This window comes from Callospermophilus lateralis, chromosome 9, assembly GCF_048772815.1.
Source record: "Callospermophilus lateralis isolate mCalLat2 chromosome 9, mCalLat2.hap1, whole genome shotgun sequence".
Classification (NCBI taxonomy): Eukaryota; Metazoa; Chordata; class Mammalia; order Rodentia; family Sciuridae; genus Callospermophilus; species Callospermophilus lateralis.
Genome location: NC_135313.1, coordinates 69,347,447 through 69,372,270, shown reverse-complemented (window position 1 = coordinate 69,372,270; position 24,824 = coordinate 69,347,447). Strand labels below are relative to the sequence as shown.

General features: G+C 39.4%; 1 protein-coding gene and 1 non-coding gene across 8 annotated transcripts in view; both read right to left on the bottom strand.

Annotated features, from left to right (window-relative positions):
* The window catches only part of Rbms1 (RNA binding motif single stranded interacting protein 1), a 202,168-nt gene that overhangs the window by 13,263 nt on the left and 164,081 nt on the right, over nt 1-24,824 (bottom strand). For all 7 annotated transcript variants that reach the window (XM_076866788.2, XM_076866787.2, XM_076866791.2 and 4 more), the window contains exons 4-6: nt 23,781-23,872; nt 14,599-14,756; nt 12,629-12,708 (exon numbers count right to left, since the gene is read on the bottom strand). In XM_076866788.2, the coding sequence (XP_076722903.1) occupies nt 12,629-12,708; nt 14,599-14,756; nt 23,781-23,872 (330 nt within the window). The remainder of the gene's footprint in view (nt 1-12,628; nt 12,709-14,598; nt 14,757-23,780; nt 23,873-24,824) is intronic.
* On the bottom strand, nt 6,748-6,878 carry LOC143407628 (small nucleolar RNA SNORA3/SNORA45 family). Its single transcript, XR_013092380.1, has one exon. It is a non-coding gene; the product is annotated as a small nucleolar RNA SNORA3/SNORA45 family (small nucleolar RNA).

Here is a 24,824-nt window from a genome sequence, read left to right as displayed (position 1 = left end):
TCCTGAATATGGAACTTCCATAGAAGGCAAACTGGGTATGATAGAAGATGGACTGCAGCCAAATCCCAGAATACAGATGAACCCATACTACTTGTCTTTTCAAAAAAATTGTGTTTTTAGAAATTCTACCTTTACCAATTACAGACAGTGAACAGATACAATGAAGCAAGAAAGTTTTATAATCACTGATATTAATTCTATTACAGGGTCATTAAGGGACAGGTAGAAACTAGGGCTGAGAATATAGCATGCAAGTAGGAAGGAATAAAGGACAAAATCTTCTGCAAATAAGGACTTTTTATACCTGGAATCTCTCAAAGTTACTCACCTTTGTGGGCAAATGCTACTTAAAATTCTAGCACTGAAACTCTCCTCAGGCTTCTGGGTCAATGTGAAAGCGTGTTAAGTGCAGGCCTGAAGTGCAGGCTGTGTGTGTGTGTGTGTGTGTGTGTGGTGGGGAGTGGTGGTGGTCTCACTTAACAATGACGGACAGAACAAGAACTCAGATGAAGAAAGGCAAGATCTCACTCTCTGCACATCTAGAAAGGGCCTCATAATAGAATGTTTTCTCCAATGATATTTAAGGTTATAAGGTCTTGCTTCCACATACTCCTGTAGGGCAAAGGAGTATAATAAACTCTGTGGAGCTGGCACTTTGTGGCAGACACTTTTATCTAGAGGGTTTATAAAAACTAGCTCCTAGACTGAAATTTAACTAATTTTTAAAAAGCACTTCCTGTGCTCAGTGATTGATACAAACTGTTTTCCTCAATTAGTATAATTCTTTCCAGGGAAAGAAGGTGACCAGGTTGCTCATTCTGGAAGCTTCCCTTGGGCTGTCTTGGCAGGCAGGTGTGAATGAAGGCAGTTTGGTAGCATGTTGAAGCTCACTTGTTAAATAAATGGCCAATGTTCCTATTTGGATGTAATGTGCTTCTAATGTGCTTTCATCTAGATTCTGTCCTGTCAGAGAAAAGCAGATCTCAGGTAAGAATGAAGTCTGCTAAAATATGTAGTAAGGGCATGTTTGCAAATACATATGGTATTTAAAATGAAACACACACACACCCACACACACACACACACAGAAATACATGGAATAAGATGTAGTTGAATCTTTCAAATATGAATTATATTTACCACCTGATTTTTGTGCTGCCATTAAGATATGTTAGTTTCTTCTAAAAGCAAAAAGGTAAGTAGTAGAAACAGTGTGTACTGGCAGTTATCTCTTAGGCCAAACAAATTTCTTGTTTTTAAAGAATGTAACCAGTGGAAATGACCCAGTTTTTACATGTTGCTGGCTCCTTGTTTCAGTGAACTAGGAGTGCCTGAGTCTTGCTTGTGAAGCAATATAAAATTCTAACAGCTTTTTTCTTTTATCAAAATTCTCTCTGGTCTCCTTATCAGTTGAAGTTTTAATGCCCTACTATGTGTCAGGGACACAAGAGCCAGAGGTACAGTGGCAGATCTGAGTTCTCGCCTCCAGGAGGCATGCAGTTTAATGGAGAAGAGAATATTTCCAATCTTATGAAAACCCATTTAGTCATTTACAGGACACAGTACTGTTTTTAGAGAGATTTGTTCTAAATAGAAATGTTATGTGGAAGCAAAGTACTGACGTGGGGACAGCGGCCGTCTGTCTTTCACAATCGCTGCTCCATTGACTTGGAGAGTGTGATGAGAAAGAATGCATGCCTGGAATTTAATGTTTCTCTGTGTGCTCTGGGAAAGCAAACTAGGTGAAGACTTACAGGTGTTGTAGGTGGCAAATGGGCTTAATTTATTTTATCTGACACCATGATGCTAAGCAAGGGTAAGAGGATTTCAGTTAGATTTTTGCACAGAAAAACAAAACACCCAGTTCTGTGCCATGAAGCCACTTATTTTTCAGTGCCTGCAAGCTTGTTAAAAATTGAGAGATCTTTGGTTAATCAGTCTCTCCTGTGATTCCTTCAAAATGAGGGGATGTCTTCAGTTTGCTTCTGGGAGCCTAATGTGCAGGCTACAGGCTGAAGGGAGATGGTATGGGATGTTGGCATATTCTACAGAGGGATCCTCCAGCTAGCCTCTTTGGTTGTGTTTTAGAAGGCAGATACTGAGAACAGGAAGTGCCATAAAAACTAGTAATAGGGCTATGAGCAAAGCTTGGGTATATTAACGTCGCAAAATTAGTGTGTGACAATCTCTCTCTTCTTTTATTTTGGTGGTGGTGCAGGGGATTGAACCCAGGGCCTTGTGCATGTGAGGTAAGCACTCTACCAACTGAGCTATATACCCAGCACCTGTGATAATCTCTTACATGGTCATTTTTCTATATTAGCAACTCTTTATTGTTCAAAACAATAACTGCAAAGAGTTCTAACATGATTTGTGATTTGAGACACATTCCTGAAATTAAAGTGATATAAAAAGTATATAAACTACCCCAAATTGATTATTTTGCTAAATATGCACAGTGTTCTAGGCTGAATTTCCCCTTAATAGGGGTAAATCTCAGATATCTCATGAGGTCTGTCAGGTTCTTTTCCTCATCAACCGACAGAGAAGTTATTTTCTTCCTCATCAGAACCAACAGGAACATGCATCCCCAAAGGCTGACAACCATGGTGTGACTGTGACCTTGCACACTTGTGAGAAGCCCAAGGCAACACCTCAGATGCAAACACTGATCATAGGTAGTATCCACTGAAGAGCCATCTAAGATCATGGCATTACTGGACTCTTCAATATGCTCTCAACCAAACTCGAGAGAGGGATGATATTTTACAAATGCCTGATTGCACATCTCTGCAGTTTCCTTAACCTGTCTTTTGAGCTCAGACTCTACAGTGATTTGGGCTCAGATGTTGAAATGGACCTTTCCTCAGCCTGTCCTATGTGAGGTCTTTGTGCATTTCCTCATCAGACATGACAGTACTAACAGATGGAATGACCCCTCCTTCCAAAGTACCATTTTTTCTAGTTACGCAGTATTTTATCTCAATGAACATTCTGCAAAATGTACCCCTCTGTCCTATCCAATGGGCACAGATATACTTTCTGTGAACACTTCTCCCAGGGGGGCTTTGATGGAATTTGGTCTCTCCTCCTTTACTATGCCTTACACAGTGTTGCTGGCTACCATTCAGGTTGAGAAGAGTAACGTTTGCAATTTTTTCATATCAGCTTCATTTCTGCATGGTTCGATTTTGGTTCTTTCACCTCTCTTCCCAACCCACCAAAGAAGGGTCACTAAAAGAACAATGTGACAATAGTAAAATCACGTTAAATAGAAAACAAAAACTCAATATCCTCTATTGCCCCCAATAAATATTTTAATATTCTATTTTTACTGCTTTTCCAAGTCTATGTAGTTACATTTATTTTTCACATTTGTAATGACAGATACTTTTCTTCTACCATTTCTATTGTGGATCTTTCCCTATCTTGTTATACAGTCATTTGTCAATGGTTACATGGTATTCCATTTGAAAAGGAGTCATGCTTATTTATTTATTTAACTAGGAATTGAACTCAGGGGCACTTTGTCACTGAGCTACACTCCCAGTCCTTTTTTTTTTTTTTTTTTTTTTTTTTTTACTTTGAGATAGGGTCTTGCTATGGTCTTGCTAAGTTGCTGAGGCTGGCCTTGAATCTGAGATCCTTCTGCATCAGCCTCCTGAGTCTCTGGGACTGCAGGCATGTGCTATCGTACCCAGTTTTCTTTATTCTTATAACACTTTATGGACATTTCTGTATCTTATTTATCTTTTTAAGATCATTGTCAATCTGATCATACTGCATGATGGTCAGGGCACTAGCTTCAGGGTTAGTCTCCCTGAGTTTGAAATTTATGAGCTAGCGACTCTGCAAATTATTTAATGTCTCTGGTTTCAAAATCTATGAAATGTCGATAATAGTACCTACTTCAAAGTATTGAAACTCAAGTTTTGAATGTTGGCTCCTCTCAACACTTTTGAATTATTAAGATCAACTGTCAGTTGAGGGACTTGTGGTTCAGAAGGTTCAGAAGTTTTTAGGAACTGGCCTGACATCCACAGGATTTGATTCTGAGGCATCTAGCAGGCTGGCTAGGTTGCTTCTCTTCGAATGAAGAAATGTGCAAGTTACAGTTAAGGATGAAATTACCGGCAAACACCATTTAGAAAACCCCCACATCTTCCACCCAAAATCCTTGTGCTTTGATAAAATTCTTCCATTATTTATTGCTCCTCACTGGCAGAGTCTGATAAAGCTCAGAGATGCTCTTGGTGAGCTGGGTGTGGTCGATGGTAATAGCAGCTCCCTGAGGGCAGCCCATCACAAACCTGGCATGGCACTCATGTCCCCTGGGGGTGACACACTGCTAATCTCTCCTTGTGGTCCCTTATCACTATTTAAAACGAGCTTTCTCTCTGTGGTACAGAATATGGTTGAGGTTTGGGTCTGCTAGACAGCCCCTGCCCCACTGGCCACCCAGGACTCTTTGGCACTTTTGCTCCCCTGGCAATGATTCCTTGTTAGAGCAGCCCTTGAAGGGCACCTCTCACCACATGAACATGAGACCCTGCTCTCTTGTGACAGTGGGTGAGGACGGAGATGTGACAAGACTACAGTCCAGGAGATATGATCCCATCGTCCTACAGGTACCAGGGGCACGGCACATGTCTTCATGTGTATAGCTGTCCCTCAGGATCTGCTAGGGACTAGTTCTAGCATGTGCCACAGACAGGCTGAGTACGATACGTTAGCATTAACGCAAATTTCTCAATAAAACCCAAAATGCATTTAACTTGGTTTTTAACTTGGCAGTTGAGTGGCCTTCTCTGCTTTGGCCTGGATCAGTCTTCTCTTCTTTCTCCCTTATGCATATCTTCTGCTCTACTTTAAATCATGACTCGATGATGTATAACACTCCAGTCAGTATAGATACCACATAAGTAGCTGGTACCCTGTATTGTTCAGGGAATAATGATAGGGAAAAAAGTCTGTATGTGTTCAGTACAGAAGCAATTTTTTTTTTCCTGAATATTTTCAATCCATAGTTGGCTAAACTGGTGTGTACAGAACCATAGAGAGGGCTGACTATATTTTGTCTTGAGAGCTGCCAGAATTTTCTGTTTGTACAGAGTAGCAATGCTTAAGATGAATATTAAGGGAACAGATGGACAACAGAAACCTCTGAAACATCTCTAGGCCTTTTCCTAAAATTGTAATTCTTCCTTCACACGTTACCTGTCTGTCTCCTGGCATGGGAACATGCCCTGATAAGATCGCTATAGAGAGAGCCAGGAACTGTGGGTGAGTGTGTCTGTCAAGCTCGGGTGGGCACATACCCAATCTGAAAAGTCAAAGGAACACAGAGAGCAGATGCAGAACAGGCTCAAGATGGGACGCGGCCTGCCAGCCTTCGCATCCGCACTTCACTGGAGCGCCATCAAGACGCAGGCCAGATCTGAGCACTGCGGCAGAGTGTACACCAGCACGACACTGAGAATCGAACAAGCTCCTGCAGGCGCTGGGACAGGACACTTAGAAACATACTCCGCCTTTAGCACACAGACTACTCCTGAATCCACTAAAGCCATGAAGAGGTTCCCGGAGATGGCAGTCACACCGTCTCCTGCAGTGCTGAATCACTGTGGGCCTTTGTCTTGAGGAAGTGGGAGCAGCTACATGTGGGGCAGATGGAGTGATGGGGCTGTTCTCGGCTCTGGGAGAGTCCCAGCTAACACACCACACCCACCCGTCTTCCCAGAGACTGTTCTCTCTTACAGGAAGGTACTGGAAGTGCATTTTTAGACAAATACCTGAATCATCATGGCGACCCTGTTATTTCTGCCTGGGGCCACGTTTCCTAGTTTGGACACTGATTCTATGTAACTAAAATTTCCAGCCTTGTTTCTAACAGTCACTGTGTGGAAAACTGGTACATATTATTTCCTCACAATGGAATTTTTATTGAGCAAGTATTAAGTAGTTATTGAAAATCTCAATGGAATGAACCTAAGTTGTGTGAGAAAGCAGCTGTGGGTCCCTTCATCCTGGCTGGGGACTTTTAAAGCAAATCTGACTTATTGCAAACCATCCCCGACTCAAAACCAAGGCAAATCAAAATAAAGAACAATGCTCCAACATTTTCAGGGAACAAAGAGGGATTGGGTGAGGAAAGAGGAGACATCTTATGAACAATCCTTTTCTTCAACAAACTGTAATGTACATTTAAAGAAGCATCTGCTCTAAGAAAAGACAAAGCCTCTTTCAAATAAGGTAACACCAGACATGAAAGCACCAGATTTTCAAAAGCCTTTCGGAAACAGACTGCATTAAAAGTTGTGGTATGGAACCTTAGATTTTTCGTAGAAGTGTAAAAATGCACTACACGTTGTGCACCATGCCTCAGGTTGGGTGGCAGGGTGTGTACGGCTGCCATGGTGAAACCCAGCCATGTCACCTGAGTATGAAAGGTGTATTGGCAGGAAGGTGGGTGATGTAGAAGTGACTACTCATGTGTGCAGCTGATCTCCTTCCACTTAGTCTTCTAGAGACCTCCTTGAGTTCACTGTTCAGTTTATTTTCAGAAAGTGTCTTTGGGGACTGTGTGTAAGGTGGCTTCCTTTTTGTTTAGTTGTAGTTGGACAGGATACCTTTATTTTATTTATTTTTATGTGGTGCTGAGGATTGAATCCAGAGCTTTACCTGTGCTAGGCGAGTGCTCTACCATTGAGCCATAACCCCAGCCTGTGGGTTTCCTTTTTTTTAGGGGCATGTTTCTGACCTGGGTACTAACTGGAGCACTGATTGCCTCCACCAGTGAATCAAGATCAGCAGATCCTCTCCAAGGACTCCAGCACATCAGGACAAGAGCCACGTTGGGATGTGACTCGCGTCTCGGGAAAGTGGGTTTCTCTTCTATACTTGGCTCCAATGTCATAGGCGAAGTGCCAAACATGCAAGAATCCAAGTACTCTGACAGGAACCATCCCGGGTAATTCTGCTTATGCCAGCTAAACAACATGCATCATTAAATAAACCATCCTCTGACTATATTTATGAAATGATATGTCTGCCTAGTAATGAGCCTATATTATTTAAACATTCAAGTGGAGGCTCATTCAATTTACTCTTGCCTGCCAATATTTTTGTTTTTCATCTACTTGTGCTGATCCTACTCACATGTAGTCCATGGAGAAACTGAAGCTATGAAGCAGTCATTCAAGTAATGAGAGAGAAGAAGACAGTATCTAATAAACTGACAAACATTCAAAGATAATTCTCATGTTGTGTGTACAGGAAAAAAAAAAAAAAGAATCTAGAGAAGTTGAAAACTATTTCAAATTCTTTGTGGATACTGGGGACTTGTTTTTGGGAAAAAGGTGAATTCCAAAAGAGTGTGCTTCCAGGTTTTGCAATGTACATTTTAAATTTACCCTAAAGGCAGTTCAACCTCACTGATGTGCAGAAGGTATCCAAAGTATTCCTCAAAATAGCCATAATTATTGAGATGATATCTACATGAAAATGCTCTATGAAACTACACGGTAACTTCTGCTGGTACAGGGTAATGCACAAAATTAAACCTAAAACACACCTCCCGCCCCTAAGAACTTGCAACCTAGTTGGGAACTAAGACTAAAACACAGCGCAGATCATTAAGCATTTAGAAATAGCATGAAATTGGGATTGGGGTTATGGCTCACCTAGCACGTGCAAGGCCCTGGTTTGGTCCTCAGCACCACATAAAAATAAATAAATAAAGTTATTGTGTCCAACTATAACTACTATATATATATATATAGTTGTACATAGATAGATAGTAGTTTATAATATCTATCTATCTATCTATATTTTTTAGAGCATGAAATTAAGACCTGATTCAGAACATAGAGAATGGCTTGACTGCAAAATTGTACAGTGATACAACCTATATGGAATTTGTTTCTTGGGTCCCACTGCCACTTGGCAGAACTTGGAAGAAACTGCTCTCTACCAGCTACAGTGGTGTATAGGTTCCTACCATCATTGACATGTGGTTTGGAAATCGAAGTTGTTTTTTTTTTTTTCCCTCCTTGAAAGGACATGGCCAGCAATCTGTGAACCCACTTCAAAGAAAACAGTCAATGGATACTGTTAAGTTCTTTGAGGTTGGACAGGTTTCTTATTTTCTCCAATCTGTGGCAGCTGGAGATCTACTTCACTCAAGAAACTGGGAGATCTATCTAGATTGATTCAACATCAAAATCAATGTGTTCTGGAAGCTTTTTCTCCTTCAACTTTCCTTGCTGCCTGCAAGAAGGAACTGAGAAAATGAAGTGCTCACAAGTAAGTGGATGAGCAGCCCTTCAAAGGGACTAATGCTTTGGGGTCCCCGGTGTGCAGGGGATGATTCAGGGGAAGTAGAGAAAGGCCAGTGGGCACAGGGGATTAACTTGGAGGGTCTGACCTGCAGGGTTCAGGTTCACACAAGGCTCTCTGGCTTTTGGGTGGAGGTTAAAAACATCCCTTTCACTTTCCTTTTCTTTCAATCAAGGATTGTCAATGGGGAAACAAAATTAACTTAACAAAAAGGAAGCTCTTTCACCGGGGTTGAGTTCCTGGGAACAGCATCCTCCAGATCTTGTACTTTATGCTCTAAACTGGTGCCTGCAGGCAGTTCACCTTCAGATATATCCACAGAAACAGCGTGCTGTCAGGTTTTAGTACTACAAGATCAAATGCAGCCTGTGGTATTGCACAGACTTACAAATTAGTTCCTCTATGAAATGAAACTCAACTGGATACAGAAAACTAAAGTGAATCCCTAATTGTCATCATCAGTCATCCAGCTAAAGATGGAACCTTGGAACTAGGGGAGGATAAATACCGAACACTAGGAGCCCTAGAGAAACTAATCACTTCAATGACTCCTGGTTGGAATTCATCTAACTTTAAAATACCTCAGTGCTTCTTGGAAAGGCCTGAGTGAAAAACCAGGGCACATGTTCCATAGGGCCTTTGGTCTTGTTCCCTAGAAGTGGGGCCTGACCAATCTTTCTGTTAGGTTCAACTCACTGGATCTACTTAACTTCAGTTTTACATATTTTTACATATAAAATGTGGTGAGGTAGCTGGTTAGCTGTGGGGTGGGGGCAAAGCCAAGGTTTGTCAAATGGAGAGCTCTGTTCTTATAGGTTCCCTGCAGTTGCTCACCTCCAGAGATTCCTCCTTTGTTCATAGGGGAGCTCCAGGGCAGGGTCCCCACATGAGTATTAGGATAAATCTTAATTGATACATGGCTACTCTCCTTAGAAGACTCTGATGAGTAGGTGGCCAGGCTAGCATGGTTAAAGACCCACCCTCCAAACCTCTACCCAGTCCAGCAAGAGACCCAACTTTTACCCTAGGGCGCGCCCTAAAGCAAGGCAGGAAAGTGAGGCTGTTTTGAATGACAGACCTAAGGACTGAAGATGACTTGCTGATCTGAGATACAGACTGGGAAGCAGAACTGAGATGTGTCATGCCAACTAAGATGATTAAAATTACAGAGGAGAAAAGATGCTGGAGAGTAGATGTTTCCTTTTTGTTCCCATTTTAAAAATTCTATAGCTCCTCCTTCCAAGCAAGGTAAGGAAGTTCCTAAATTTTGAGTTTCTCCCTGCTGTCAGGCATCTTGTTAGAGGCTGGCTGCAAATCAAAAGGCATCTCAATTTTCCTACCATATGCTACCTTGTAAGGAGGTAGTACTGTCTTGGTGTTATAATGCTGTGGAATTTATTCAAAACCAACAAACACTGGTTATTGTTAAGCACAGTTCAGGCGTTGTGCTGGGCAGGCACATAAAAAAGATGAGAAAACAGTTTTTGACTTCTAGGAGCTTCCAGTTTAGTGGGATTGACACATGTTAAATGCAATGACACAGATGAGCATCCTCAGGGTGCTTTGCAGACAGAATCAACTCAACTATGTTAAAGGAGACCCCTGTAGGGAGAAGGCAGGCTGTGAACAGTCTTGAAGGGTGAGGCAGAGACGTGCAGGTTAAAGGGAACCAAAGGGGTCTGAGGTATTGGAAACTATAGAAAGACTGAAAAGAGAAATGATGCAATGTGATGCACTAGGACTAGTACCTGTAGTTCAATATTGGAAGAAAATAAATAGAAGGCAGGGAATGGATGAAGAAGGACTCTAGTCACCTTTGGCTTGCAATGTCATTCTTGGAATCCTGTATCTTTTCTTCTGGGAGAGGGAGAGGACATGATTTTTAGCACAAAAGTGATGCTGAAGTATACATACATTTTAAGTCTCTCTAGCTACAGTCAAGCAGATGATTGTGTGTGAGAGATGACACAGGTGGCTGGGGGGATCCAGTCCTGGATTTTCAGCTGGAGTATCTGGGTGGATACTGATTCCACTAACTTTAATGGGAGAGAGCTCTGATCTAGTTTTGGAGAGAATGAACCTAAGGTGACTGAGGCCAGGCAGCCTGATTCTCAGGAGAAAAGTTAGGACAAGAGATGAGTATCTGAGAGTCTCTTAAGATAAACAGTAACCAAAAACCTTAGACTAGATACACTCTGTCAGCCAAAAATGAAATTCAGGGGAACACCAACAATTAAGAGCAGATAAAAGAAACAAGAGTCCACAAAGGAGAAAGAGTACAAGATGGGAAGAAAAGAGAGATCAAGGGACAGCACATTTCAAAGTTCATGCAACAGATAAGACACAGCATAGAAGAAGCCAGGAAAGTCCCCAAGTTTGATAATCACAAAGTAAATATTAGGGGTTGCATTGTGTTGTCCCTCTGACCCCACCCCAAACAAAACAAAACAACAAAAAACATTAGAGTCCTAACCCCATAATGCTTCATACTTCACAGTGTGACCTCCTTTTCAAAGTTACAATGAGGTCATTAGTCAGGTTGGGCCTTAATCCAAGCATGGCTGGTGTTCTGGGAAGAAGGGGAAGTTTGAATCCAGAGGCAGACACACTCAGAGGGAAGCAAACGCTGTGAGGTCACCATGTATGAGTCAAGGAGAGAGGCCTGGAATGGATTCTTTCCCCGAAGGCCTCGGGAGGAATCAACCCTGCCATACCCTGACCTTGAATTTCTGGTCTTTGGAACTCTGCGACACTAAATTTCGGTTGTTTAAGCCACTCAATTTATGGTGTTTTGTTGTGGTTGTCCTAGCAAACAAATATAAGAAGTTTATCAAGAAGAATTTCAATTGCAAGCTTAAGGGGAAGACTGGAGAGAGCTGAGGTGTGAATAGGACGTGAGGAAGTGAAGACCACACTTCAAAAACGCTTACACGAGAATGAGTTAGAGAGGAGCACTGCTTAGTTTTAGTTTGAAGATCACAGACTTGAGCAATTTCAAACACAAATGGATATCTTTTTCCAGAAAATTCCTGGCATAAAGTAGTTCGCACATACGTTCACTGAACTCTGTGATGTTAAAAACATCTATTGTAGTCATGCTCACAATTTTTTTGTTTCTGGTATTGTGAATTTCCTCCCACTTTCTCACTGCTTAGTCTTACCAGAGATCTGCTATTTTATTAATAAAAAAATTAAAGTTTTTGTTAGAAAAAAAGTAATTACAAGTAAAATACAGAGATGGTAATTATAGAACAGAGAGGCAATGAGAGGCAGAGCAAGGCCCTGATGGAACAGGATCCCAAAGACAGCTCTGAAACCTTTGTCCTTAGGACCTTGGGGAAGGAGAGGAGAAAGAGTGGGTGTAGGTGTGGATCCCTATATTGAAAAGATGTAGTCAGCTAATGATCTCAATGCTATTCACCGGCCTAGAGCTAGCTAGGGAACTGTACAGGTTGGTGAAAAGGGAGAAATACTGCTGGGAGAGGCAGAGAGAAGCCAAGTGGGGATCAGTGGTACTGAGGGTCTGGTTCAAATGAAGATGTGTAAAATGCCATGGTGTCAATCCTTATTGCCCAGGTATAACAGGATCAGTAGAGTGGATTATTGTAGGATCAATGCCAGTTCATGGTTCTTCCAAGCAGATGTGACCAAGGGTTGCTGTACAAGAAATCTGAGGATGTCACTAAATGGTTTTAGTGCTCAGAAGTGGAGACCAGATTCTGTAGGGATGAGAAATGGGTAAAGAGAAACCCATAACAACAGTGAAAATGAAAGGGTGTCTTTGTATCTCAGATCAGGTGTCCTGGGAGTGAGACTGAGTGACACTGAATGGGATGTTGGCTAGAAAAGTTCCTGAGTGTAGTGTTCTTGATAAGGACAACAGAGAGCAGAACAGGGGGAACAGGCTAATGTGGAGTGGACATAAAGACTGTGGGGACTGAAGTCCAGGCACTGCTGGGGTGGGAAGGTGTCACGCTCCTCAAAGGACATGTCCTAAGGGTGGGAAGTCTATATTAAGGATGGCCATCCGGTAGAATGAAGGCTGGTGCATTAGAGGGTTGGGTTTTGCAATGCTTTACAAGTCAGAGAGCTCCTTACCTCTGGGTCCACTTCAATTAATGCTTGGACAACCCGTGCCCAGCAAAAGCTGAATTTTTGAGTCTTATTTGTTGATATAGATATAAATTTTAAAAAACAAAATGAGAGTTGTTGTTCTTACTATAAGAAGCATCGTGCACTAAAGTTATACATATTACATAAATGACTACTGATAAAATTTTGGAGAACATACCAGAAACTCCTGGCGGTGTCTTGATGAATTTTCCATTAAAATGACCAATCACAGCTTCGCATTTTTCTGTAGATTCCATCCTATTTATGAAAACAAAGTTCATAAGTATGTAGCAGTCTCTTAGTTTTCATTTTGTTTTGTGCATGCACAAACATTCTTTTAGGCTTTTTGGATACAAATGAAATCAGGCAAAAATATATGTATATAATATTTTATACTTTTATCTGTTGCTTTTACAGTTCTCCAGAGAAATAACTGAAACTAGAGTATGTTGTAAATCATATAAGAAAGAAATTATATTGAGTGTTTAATATCAAATATATAAATTCATTCTGATTGTTGAAAAATTGAGAAAAGCAATGTATAAAAGCTTTCTTAGTCATGATATTGAGTTAAAAGCAACAGTTTAAAATACTAGCATATTTGCTACTTGTTAGAATACTGGTTATTTTAAACATGGTCTTCCCTTTTAAGTATTCATGAAATGACAGACTAAAGAGTTGTGATAATAGCTAGTGTCAATTAGAGGATGTATCTCACATGACTTTTACATTTTCTCCAGGTTTAAAATTAAATTAGTGAAGTCAATTATATACCTCTTTGTCATCTTGGCTTTGGAGGAGTTAATTAAAGGCTGAAGCCTAACTTCATAACTTGTTTTATATCTACAGGTGGCTAAAAACATTTGAGAAACATTTCTGGGTATTTAAATTACTTTGACTTATATTTCTTCAATAGAAGAAACACAGAATAATCTACTTAAAATACACCATATTCCTGAACTACCCAGAGAATTACACCTCAGTTCTAATGGATAGTGACAATGTGAAAAACAGCAGCATTTAACTGGGCTCAGTCTTTGGATAGGTACCCCTGGTCTGCTTTCAGAAGAATATCCACGGAGGTGAGGAGATGTTGTCGAGCCAATTGGTGTCTCACCCAGATCACCAATGAAGTGTGCACTTGAGATGCTGGCCCTGGTGACTTACTATTTACTGATATATTAGCTTTATTATAAAATTGTCTGGCCTAACAGAACAATGGACTAAAAGCCAGAAGAACTAATTAATGGCCCTTGCCCGCTAGTGGATGATAGAAAAGTCCCTCTGTGCCTCAGTTTTCTCATATATAAAGTAATATGTAATAATAATGCTTTATTTATAACACAGGTCTGTGGCAGGATGTGACTGTCTTGTATATGAAAGTAAAATGTCAGCATTTTTTCTTCCAAAGTCTAAGTTAACAATTTAAAACACATAGATATTGTTATTGCAGAAGACTAACAAGTTCCTAAATAATGTATCATGTAAAATCAGCTTTTTTTTTTTTTTTTTTTTTTAAATGGGCTTTAGGATTAGAATTTCTCTAGAAATCAAAGCTCTTTCTGTTTTATATATTTTCTCTAGAAACCAAATTAATGATTACACTAAAGTATCCTTTCTGGGGAGGAAGAGATAAAATGGAGGAATAAGATACTTTAGTTATATCTGGAGCACTTATTTCTTAAAAAAACTAAAGTGAGAATTATAAGATATTTAAATTTATGTGGTAGTTAGGTGTTAAATCCTTTTCTTTCATGAATGTTTGAAAAATCTAATTAACTCACTTTATTGATGATGAGTCACATTTCTGTCTAAAGAGAAAAAAACATACTGATTTATCTATGAAATTTAGGAGACTGGTTGTCATTTTAAAGAAATTTAATTTTTTTTAAAATTTAATTTAATCAGAACATAAGACATACTTTCAGAATTATTGCTCATATAATACTTCTTTGCCTTGAGCCAGCAAATATGTGTGCTCAGTTTCAAGAATACTAATGAAATTGCAAAAAGATTTTTTAAAAATTACATGTAAATTTACACTGGTGCCCATAAGCCTGGCTTAAATTTGCTTGATTATTTTTTTAATTTGTAGGATAACTCAACAGAGCTTCTGCTGGTGTAATAAAGGGAGGGCAACATGCTTACCTAGCAAAGCCAACACCGCGACTTGTACCACTGGAATCACGTAGTATCCTTGTAGAAATAACTTGTCCAAAGGGTTTGAGCATATTTTCAAGTTCTTGCTCATCCATGGACAGGGGCAAATTAGAAATATACAGGTTGGTAGGATCCTGTTCCTGTTGCTAAAGCAGAACAGAGAATTGTCTATCAATTTCTAGGAGAAGGTGAGACATTTATGTTAACATATCTAATTGTATGTAGGCACCCTCTTTGCTCACATCCTTTTAAAGTATTATCTAGTGAAACCATGGGATCCATGGAACACTAAAATCACCTTGGACACTTGAAAACAGTGTCCACACTTTGGACAATGTGTACAGGTCTGACCTAGTTCCAGAGCCCTTCTCGGCAGAGGTGGAAGTGGCATCATGTTGGAAAGGGTGATGCTGAGTTGGAGGGGTGCCCTTCAGAAACCACAGCTCTCAGCTATTTTCAGTGTTTCCAAAAATAACCAACCTCTCTTCCATTGCTATTTTTAGGAGTTCATTTCAGGCACAAGCAGGAGGCTATTACTGCTAATAATTCAATTTAGAGATACATGAGAAAGATTTCTGGATCAAGTCACGTGGATTCCAGTATAGGCTTTCCCCAATCTGCCCTATGGCAAAGTCCATATGACTTTCAAGTAGTGATCAGCAATGGAAAAAGAAGAGCTCCTAACTTAATCCAAAAGAGAAACTCAAAAGCCATATAAAATGGTAAACTCTGGGCAGATCAAATTTTAGAATCTTTTAAAAGCTGAACTCAAGAGTAGATGGAGAGAGAAGGTGTGCTAACTCCGTGCTATACAAAGAGTGATACAGAGACCAGCAATACTATTAGGAATTATCTGGGAGCTATTCGAAATGCAGAGTCTCAGGCCCTACTTCAGACCTGCAGAATCAAAAGCTGCATTTTAACAAGATACTCAAGTGGCTCATAAGCATATGAAAACCTGAGAAGCAGTATTCTTAGATAATTTTCCATCCGACTTTCCTTTGTTGGGGGTAGAATCAGCTAGAATCAGATATGATTGCCAGTAAATGCAACATTATGAGGAGTAGGGTATGTCAATCACCAGGAAAAAAGTTTACCTGACAACTAGAATATTTTCTGACCAGATCAAAATTCACTTCTGCAAATACGAGATTAGTGTAACCTTAATTTAAAATTAGCCTTTCCTTTGATCTTATTAATCAATGTATCTTTATGTATTGAAGCATAGGACAGCTTGTAATTTTTCTTTAATAAGCACTATTAATAAAGTCATTAATTTGTAGATTAGAGTTTGGAAATGAAATGGCATACCCATTATAGCTTTCTAGATTTCTGAAATGCACAGTACTTTAAAAATATGTGAAGCACTATGCATGTTTGAATTTTTATAAAGTCTTTTCAAAGTATACCAGCATTAATTAATCCTGAAATGAAAATCTTCCTTTTATATAATTCACAAGTGAACAGTGACCTTTTGTGCTATACTTACTGGGTAAGGTTTAAAATAAATCAGTGGCTGAGTTATAGCTTAGGGATAAAGCTCTAGCCTAGCATGCCTGAGACCCTGGGTTCAATTCCTAGTCCAGCAAAAATCAACCATCAATCAGTCATTTGATCTGGTACCTAGATAAATGCCCTGGTATTCCCAAGAACTAAAGTTATCAAAGATTACAACTATGACTAATAAATACTGTTCTTACAATTGCCTGTCACCAAGGAAGGCAGTGTAAGCAGGCCATGTGGGCCCAAGAAAAAGTTAAAAATTATTAAATGCTCAATAGCAAACAGAACACCCACCATCTTTAACTGTTCACAGGCTAAATAAAATGGCAACCGTCTTTTTGGTTTTTGGATGAGTTCAGTGTGGTACTATTGATTATCTTATGTTGCGCAAAATCTGTTGTCTACTATAAAAAGTATATCTTTAATGTTTTCAAATTTGAAAACTGATTTATTTAATAGATATAGGACAAAAATATATACAATGTTCCAAAACAGGGAAAAATCAATAGAAATGGTTTTAGGTACTAAAGTTTTCCAATGCAGACCTCTACCAACCCAGTAAACTGCCCAGTTCCTCTATTAGCCATCTCCCTTTGGCCTTAGTCTCCCCTAAGTTTCTGAGGCTTTCCTGGAGTGCCAGCGAGTATTTGTTAGTATAGAAATCTGGCCCTGCACCAACCAGCACAGAGTTCTTGGTCCTTAGGGTGGGTCTTGAGAGAACCTGTGGCTTCAATGAGCTCAAGGACATTTCCTGTGCCCCTCACACTTCACAGACTCTCACTATAAAATAACTATGACCTAGTCCTGCTTTTTACAGCTTCCAATTAAAAAGGGGAGAGGGAAGCACGTAGTGAAGGCTAGGTGTGTGCAAGTCAAGATGGGAGGACAGCGGTGGTGAGGGACACTTTGTTGAGAGGAAAGGGGAATTGAGGAACAAGAAGAAGGCAAGAGGTTGAAACCAACTGTGAAAGGCTATCCAGGAGTTTGGTTTTATTGTATCATCCCTTGCTGCTTAGACTTTCCCACGTAAGGAATGCTAAGGGCAAGGAGAATGTGTATCCAGAAGAGTGCATGGGCAAAAGCCAAAGCAGCCTTGCCAGGGCTGGAAAATTTCCTTGAAATCCTGTGCTTTATCTTAATATTGCTTTTTTACATTTTTTTTAAATGGAGAAAAAATATTTCTGATCTAATATCATGGAGTAACACTGATACCTCAGGAAGATAAACCATGTTTCTCTTATCTTTCACTTTTCTGGAAGGTAAGGAGGAGGAGGAGGAAGGACAAACTGTAGTTTGAAACTTACACCTTGAAAAATTGGGAGGCTTTGGAGACACAGAGCAGGGGAATTAGAGAACCAACATACCTTAGATTTTTGAATCATGTTTAGTCAGATTCAGAAGCAAGTGGAAAACTCCCTAATCAAAGGGCATTAAAATACTCTTTATACAAAAATATGGCATTTTAAAAATGTTACTTACAAAATTATGTGTATGTGTATTATAGACTTTCTTTTTAAAATTATAATCATGAAGATCTCTCAATGACTAATGTTTAAGAGTGCTCATAGGAGAATTTGTTATAAATGAAGTAATTTTTAGAGTGAGGCTACAATGTAGATACTAAGTACTTCCCAAACCTGTGTTTTAGTTTCTTGCATCTATGAAGTTAGTAATAAAAATGTTTCACATTCTACAAGGTCTTGATTCAAATGGGAAGTTTATCAATGAAGAAAAAAATTGCTTAGAATCATGATCCAGAAAGAAATTGGACTTTTAGTTCTTTCTTGGATATAGTGAAAGAGAGTGATCTAAATAGATGTAAATATTTCCTATGACTTTTTTTTTTTGTGTGTTGTTTTCAACAGCAACAATTCTTGTTTAGGTTTCTTCATTTGGGATGACCATTAGTGCTAATATTACTTATATTTCTTTTTCAATACTACCCATAATGTTAGAGTAATTTTAAAGTTAAAAAACAAACTAACCACCAAAGAATGGGGAGAAACTGCCTCTTGGAGCCACAAAAATATATAATCCCAAAGTGTCTGTGTGTTCTTTACCATACATTCATTATGAATAGAACATATAATATTTTCAGTCACTGGTGATGTTTTGCACACTGAGGATAATTTAGTCTCCCTAAAATCAGCAACAACCATAACTCTGTTGATTATGTCTGAATAATAAGTTGCTATGTCTGAAAAATAAATGTATTCTGTCAATTATAGGTGGCTAAACAAAAGTAGGACCAACGGCCTCTTTATGTCCCTAGACACGGAAGGGATTCAAGGGCCTCTCTAACAAGTGGAAAACTAGATCCCACATCAGCCATGAGAGGGATAAATGGGTACTAATGTTCACTTGAGTAGAAAAGTGGGGGTTGGAGGTCCCACATGGTGTAAAGCACTCAGTCATCATCTGAAAGAAATTAACAAAAACCTCCCTGTGCGTGTGGAATGGTTCCTAAAATGCAAGAAAGGGACTTGGCAGGAAGAGCAGACATCTGTTTTCTCTTGTACTGAATACCAACCAGCAGATAGCCACTCACGGGCATGTGACTGCAAACTGCTTGGAGCATGGTGGACTAGGGGTGTTGTGAGGACTAAATTCCTGCTCAGTGACTACCCATTTATTGAGAAAAATGTGCAAGCTTCCCATCAGCCAAGTAGCACCCAATGATCTGCTGACCTCCAGCAGGCCTCAGAAGGTCCCAAAGGTTTAGAGAAGTCACATTGTTAACAGGTATCACTGTTGTTTATTCACATTTTACATCTTTGTTTCCAAGTTTAACATAAATAGGCTTTCCAAAAGGCCCAAGGCCATTTCTATTTGAGAAGTTTCATCGGGGTACTCCATGAATATGATTTTTAAATGTCCCTTTCCCCCTTTTACTTTTTGGACTGGGGATTGATCCCAGAGGTGCTTTATATCTAAGCTATATCCCTAGGCCTTTTTAAAACTTTTATTTTGAGACAGGGTCTTGCCAAGTTGCTGAGGATGGCATCGAATTTGCCATTCTCCTGTCTCCCCAATTGTGGGGATAACCGGCAAGAACCACCACCGCACCTAGCTAAAATCTCTCTCTTAATTCTCAATAACTGCCTAGGCTCAGAAGGAAGTTTTTTCCCCTCTTACTTAAATGATTTTTTTTTGATTATTAACAAAACAAAAAAAAATATTTCCACGTGGGAAGGACCAAGCAAGCCATCAAAAATACGTGAATAATAATAATAATAATAATAATAAAAATCCCTGGTCTCTAATGTTTTAATTTGCAGTTTTGGACATCTGTGGGATCCTTTCTGAACTCAATCAACATGTCAAACAACATTGCATTTCCCCCTTCCCTCACCAAAATGGCCCTTATTTTTTTTTTTTTTTTGATTATGTTTAATATATGGATTTTCAACACATAGGTGTATCCTGATTTGTCCATTAAAGGAAAGGGGACAGTGACAGGCCCTTGTCATTCAAGCACAGGAGCCAGATTAACTTCCTTTAAAAATCCTCTCCCCAAAAGATGCATGCCAAAGATTCCTTTATTAAGACAGAACAAAGAGGCTAAGCCAAACTCGGACTTGCAAAACCCTTGAATTTATGGTACAGAACAAGAGATCTGCTAGCATTATAAAATACATTTTTTAACTATAAAGATATAATAAAAAAGAATTTAGATCAAAGAAACTCAAGTCATTCTACAGGGACCTGAAGAAATTCATACTATGGAAAATGTTGGCACATGGCCAGCATCTCTAATCCTGCACAATGGTCTTCCCCACAGATGATGGAGGAAGGGATCATTTCTCCTAGCCAATTTACAGTATAAAGCCTACCAAGGAGGTCTTTGAACAGAGCTCATTATCGACCCATGGGGAAGCTGGCATTCAAAGTGCACCATGGATATGACATGTAGTACCAATCTACACCCAGTCCTATTTTGACTAAAAGCATTGTAAAGAATTTTTCAAAATAGTATATATTTAATATAATATGCTGCTTAATGTTCAGGCATTGGGAATGATCCTAGGGCAAGTGTTCAGGGGCACTCAAAAATGGCCTTTGCATTTTGTTAACAGGCTAACAAATGGGCCTTTTTCTAACTCTGATTCAGCTGAGGCCACAAAACAATGGGTGTGTGGTGCTTCCACATTCCAGAGTGAGAAACCAGGCCATCAGAGAGAGCCTGCAAGGAACTGGCTGAGAACTGGTTTGGGATGCTTATGTGAACACTGCCTCTTGTCTGTCTATAAGAGATTGGACAAGTGGAAATAAGGTGCATGTGCTCTTTATGTGGAAAGAAAGGTGCATGTGCTCTGAGTCTCAATATATGGACTGTTTCCCTCTCATTATCCGGCCAGCAGCAGGGGCTTCAACAGACCAATCAGCAGGCCTGGTCTGTGTCCCACGGGCTTGCTGGATACAATGGTCCAAGCCACACTCAAAAGGTGAGTAATCTGGAAGCAGAAATGCTGGTTGAAGGGGGCTACAAGTGTGGCTGGGAAGAAACTATTTGACTGCAGATGGCCGGTAAAGGTGGATCAGAAGTAGGCCCATAGGCAGAGTTGGCTCCAGGTTGTGTTAGATCCACCCCAGGAAGGTTGGGGGACGGGGAAGTCCTAGAAGAATGGTGCTGAGGATGGCCTTCCATTATGAGGTGCTGAGGTTTCCAGCCCAAGAACACATATACTCTAGCTTCAAGGGATTATAGGAAAAGATCAGATTGAAAGGAAAGGTGGGGTTGGGTAAACAACTAAGAAAAATGCCAGAAGCATTCCATGAGAGAAAGCATCAGTCTGCTGCCTGGCCAGAGAAATCAACCCCAGATTACCTCTGCTACTCCAACCCTGGAGGGTTAGAAGCTGCAAACAGGGAGCTGACAGAAGGGGTGGGAGCAGGAGAAGCACTAGCTCTGGAAACAGAAACCACCCATGTTCCCATCCCACCGCAACCATGCTGTTTGGAACAGACCTGATCAGGTGGAGAGAGACTGATGTTACACAGCACTCAGAATTTGTCAAACAGGGATGGATATTGAAACACTGAACACTTAATATAAAGAACAATCTGTTTTTGAAAACCAGATATTCAGCATCAAAAAGTTAACCAAATGTTAATGTTAAAATAATATTTCATATTATTTTAAATAAGCAAGTTATAATGTATTACATATTAGTCACAACCCAAACCAGTCTTCTAAAATATGACTAAATTGATTATCCTAAAATTCCCTAAATTATAACTAAATACATTCATTACACATATCTATGTGAGTATATACACATGTAATAAATGATTATGCGGGGACAGAAACCTTCAAGACACTGCTTCCTGGTCACCAAATAATCAATAGAGTTGTCAGCAAATAGTTGTTACATACATAGACTGTGATGTCATTCCTGCAACAGTGACATGCAAGACACAACATCCCTTTTGTGGACTCTCAGCAGCTTTCAAAGCTTCTCCACAAGATTCTAACATTTGACAAATTCTATTTGAAATGTAACTTAAGGTTTTCCCCATATATTGACTTGTCTGAAATATCATTTTGAGGTTGGGCAATGTAAATACACACAGAAGTGCCTGGAAATGTATTAAAGGATATGTGTGTTTCATGGAGTTTAGACATGAAAAATAAAGAGGCATTCTAACCCACCATCTTCTAAAATCAACCAGAAAGACCTGAAATGAAAGAAGCAAGTAAAGGAACTTTTTTGAAATAAAGAAAAGTCATGGGACCTGCCCTGGATTGTATCCAACCAGAGCTTCGCAGAGTAGAACAGACAGAGTGGAGGACAGAAGAGTGGTTTTCTGAATGAACGCCTAAGAGTCCTGCTTACAGGATATTTGCTCACTGTTTACAGAGCCAGATTAAACATTGTGCCAATCATGATGCAAAGCTGGTATCTCATATTTACAATATACTTAAAATTTCATTGCTTCTCAACAATATTACAGGAAATTACTCTTTATGGAGGACAAATAATCTAAAAGTCATCATTGCTATTTTTTAATATTTATTTTTTAGTTATACATGGACACAATATCTTTATTTTATTTTTATGTGGTGCTGAGGATCGAACCCCGTGCCTCACACATGCTAGGTGAGAGCTCTGCCTCTAAGCCACAACCCCAGCCCATGATGCTTACTATTTATAGTTTTGTTTAACTTTTACTCTGGAGTTCAAGAAAATCCAAAGTAAGTGCAACTCAACATAAATCTTTAAAAACATTCTATGGCAAGGTTACCTTAAAATGTGATTCCTTCTATTAATTTCTAAAATCTTTATCTATGTTTATTCTTTCATTCAAAGTAAGCCTCGATCCTGGTAGTTGCACGCATGTTCTTCAGTAGCCTGTAACTGCTAAGGTTTAACTTGGCTTTTAGGTCTCAGCAGGTAATTTATTTCTTTCTCAGAGTTTTTTTTTTTTAACTTCAATAAACCTTTGCTTATGGACATGGGAATGCTCTTTAGGAAATGATCATTTGCTACTATTTAGAAGTAGCAGAGGATAGTAGAAAATTCCTTTTTTTTCAGTATTTCATGAAGCCAGATAATATAACATTGCTGCCTCTTTGAATTGAAAAGAATGATTAAAATATCAAAGTGCCATATTTTAGGTTTGAAAACAGATCCTACAGTAATTGAAGATCCAAAGTTGGGAAAAATATCTATATAACTACAGGTATATCTTCATAATTGCACTATAGGTACTTGCTATTAGCATATAACCTAAAAGTGACATTGACTGAATTGACACTTACGCCCAAGTCTTTGCTGCCCAAATGTAAGCTTGAGTTATACGCTTACAGCTAGTACCTACATGCAACTATGAAGATATACCTGTAGTTAAGTAGATTTTTTTCCCTGTCTTTGGATCTTCAATTGCTGTCGTATCTGTTTTCAAACTTGAAACGTGGTAGTTTCAGAAGGTCTGTTACAGAATACAAACATGCCATTTCATGGTTCTTCTCTTTTCTGAATCTTAGTTTTTCTTAATAAAATGATTGTGCCTATTTGAAAGTAGGAAGGAGCACAATTGGAAGTCTCCTCAGCTTTGTAATCATGACTGCACCTGTCTGTGTAACTGAGATCAGGGATGGTCACCCTTCCAGAGTGCATCAAATATAAGGCATCATTATGTCTTTTGAAAAAGGAATTGGGTATCTTAAACTAACTTCAATGAAGAGCATAATATGAAAAGAAAGAGACAATAACTGGCTGGTTAACTCAATTCGCCTTTCTAAATTATGATATTGTAGATTCTAGGGAAAGACTTGGAGAGAAGCTGTCATAAGAAAAAAATTTTCAAGGTAAACATTATGTCTTACAGTAATTAGTATCTATGTGTACTGTACTAAGCTATTCATTAAGCAAGAAACTTATGGTTTCCATTTTGTAATCCTTGGACATTCAGGCACATTCCTTACCCTGAGAAATTTTTAAAAAATTTATTTACATGTTATGTAATTTACTATGTGAATTGTATGCATTTATAAAACCTCCTTCCCATGGTAAATTATGCGGAATGTATAATACTTGTCAGAGAACTACTGCTGTGGATGCGGAGACACAGGGTAGATATTTAGCAGGAGCTGTGGCTAGCAGGGACAGAGGGAGCGAGGAATGGTGCAGGAAGAGGCTTCAGGAGCAAAGTGCTTGACTCACCTTGGCCATTTGAGCCTGAACCCCACTAGCCTTCAGGGCCGACACGGCTTTCTGAGCTGCTGCAGGACTGTCGAAGTCAACAAAACCATAACCTGAAATGCAAAACACAGTTTTTATTAAGTCATTATTTTATGATTATGTGAAAAGTAGAAGAATGACTCCACTTTGTCTCCACTCTGACAAAAGAAACGGAAAACACCATGAGAGGACACAGGTGTTCACAGCCACAGTGCAGTGACATCCTCAATTCTTCCTCCTGGTGGTCAGTCTGAGCTGGACAAGCCTCCCTTCCCAGTGTGTGTGCCGTGTGGAGAGGAGAACTGGCTTTGTTCCATGCAAGATCTTCTTAGGTGTCCTATAGTTACTATGAAAACAATGACATCTCAGTTGCCAACCAAAGTTAGAAAAGGTGGGGAGGGGGCAGGAAACAACTTCAGAGAAATACTGCTTTTAATGATGTGGTAATGAAGATAAGAGCCATCCCACTGGGCTGACAAATGACAGCAGCAAAAATTATGTTGTTTCTTCTTCTTTATTTTTTTGGTACTGGGTATTCAACTCAGGGATGCTTTACTACCGAGCTGCGTCTCCAGGCCTGCCCTCGCAACCTTTTATTTTTTTTTTTGAGACAAGTTCTAAGTTGCTTAGGTCCTTGCTAATTTTCTGAGGTTGGCCTTGAACTTGCAATCCTACTGCTTCAGCCTCCGAAGTTGCTGGGATTACAGGTGTGCACCTCCATGCCTGGCAAAAATTATGTTTATTCTGTAGAACCTTACTTTCAAAATTAAAAAAAGTACCATCATTAGATACCCAAAATGTAAGATAATATAAACTTTGGTAACTGGTTAAAAGTACTATTTACCTGAAACACAGCTTATTGTATCTCTTCAAAAGAAAGAGGGAAAGAAAACGCCTCCAGACACCTAAAATATTTGGAGCAGTTCATGCCCTAAAGTCTAAAACCAAAATGCAACATACACACACAAAAACAAATAACCACCTATAAGAGGTTGTGGACTAAAGCTTATTTATCCATAGGTTCAC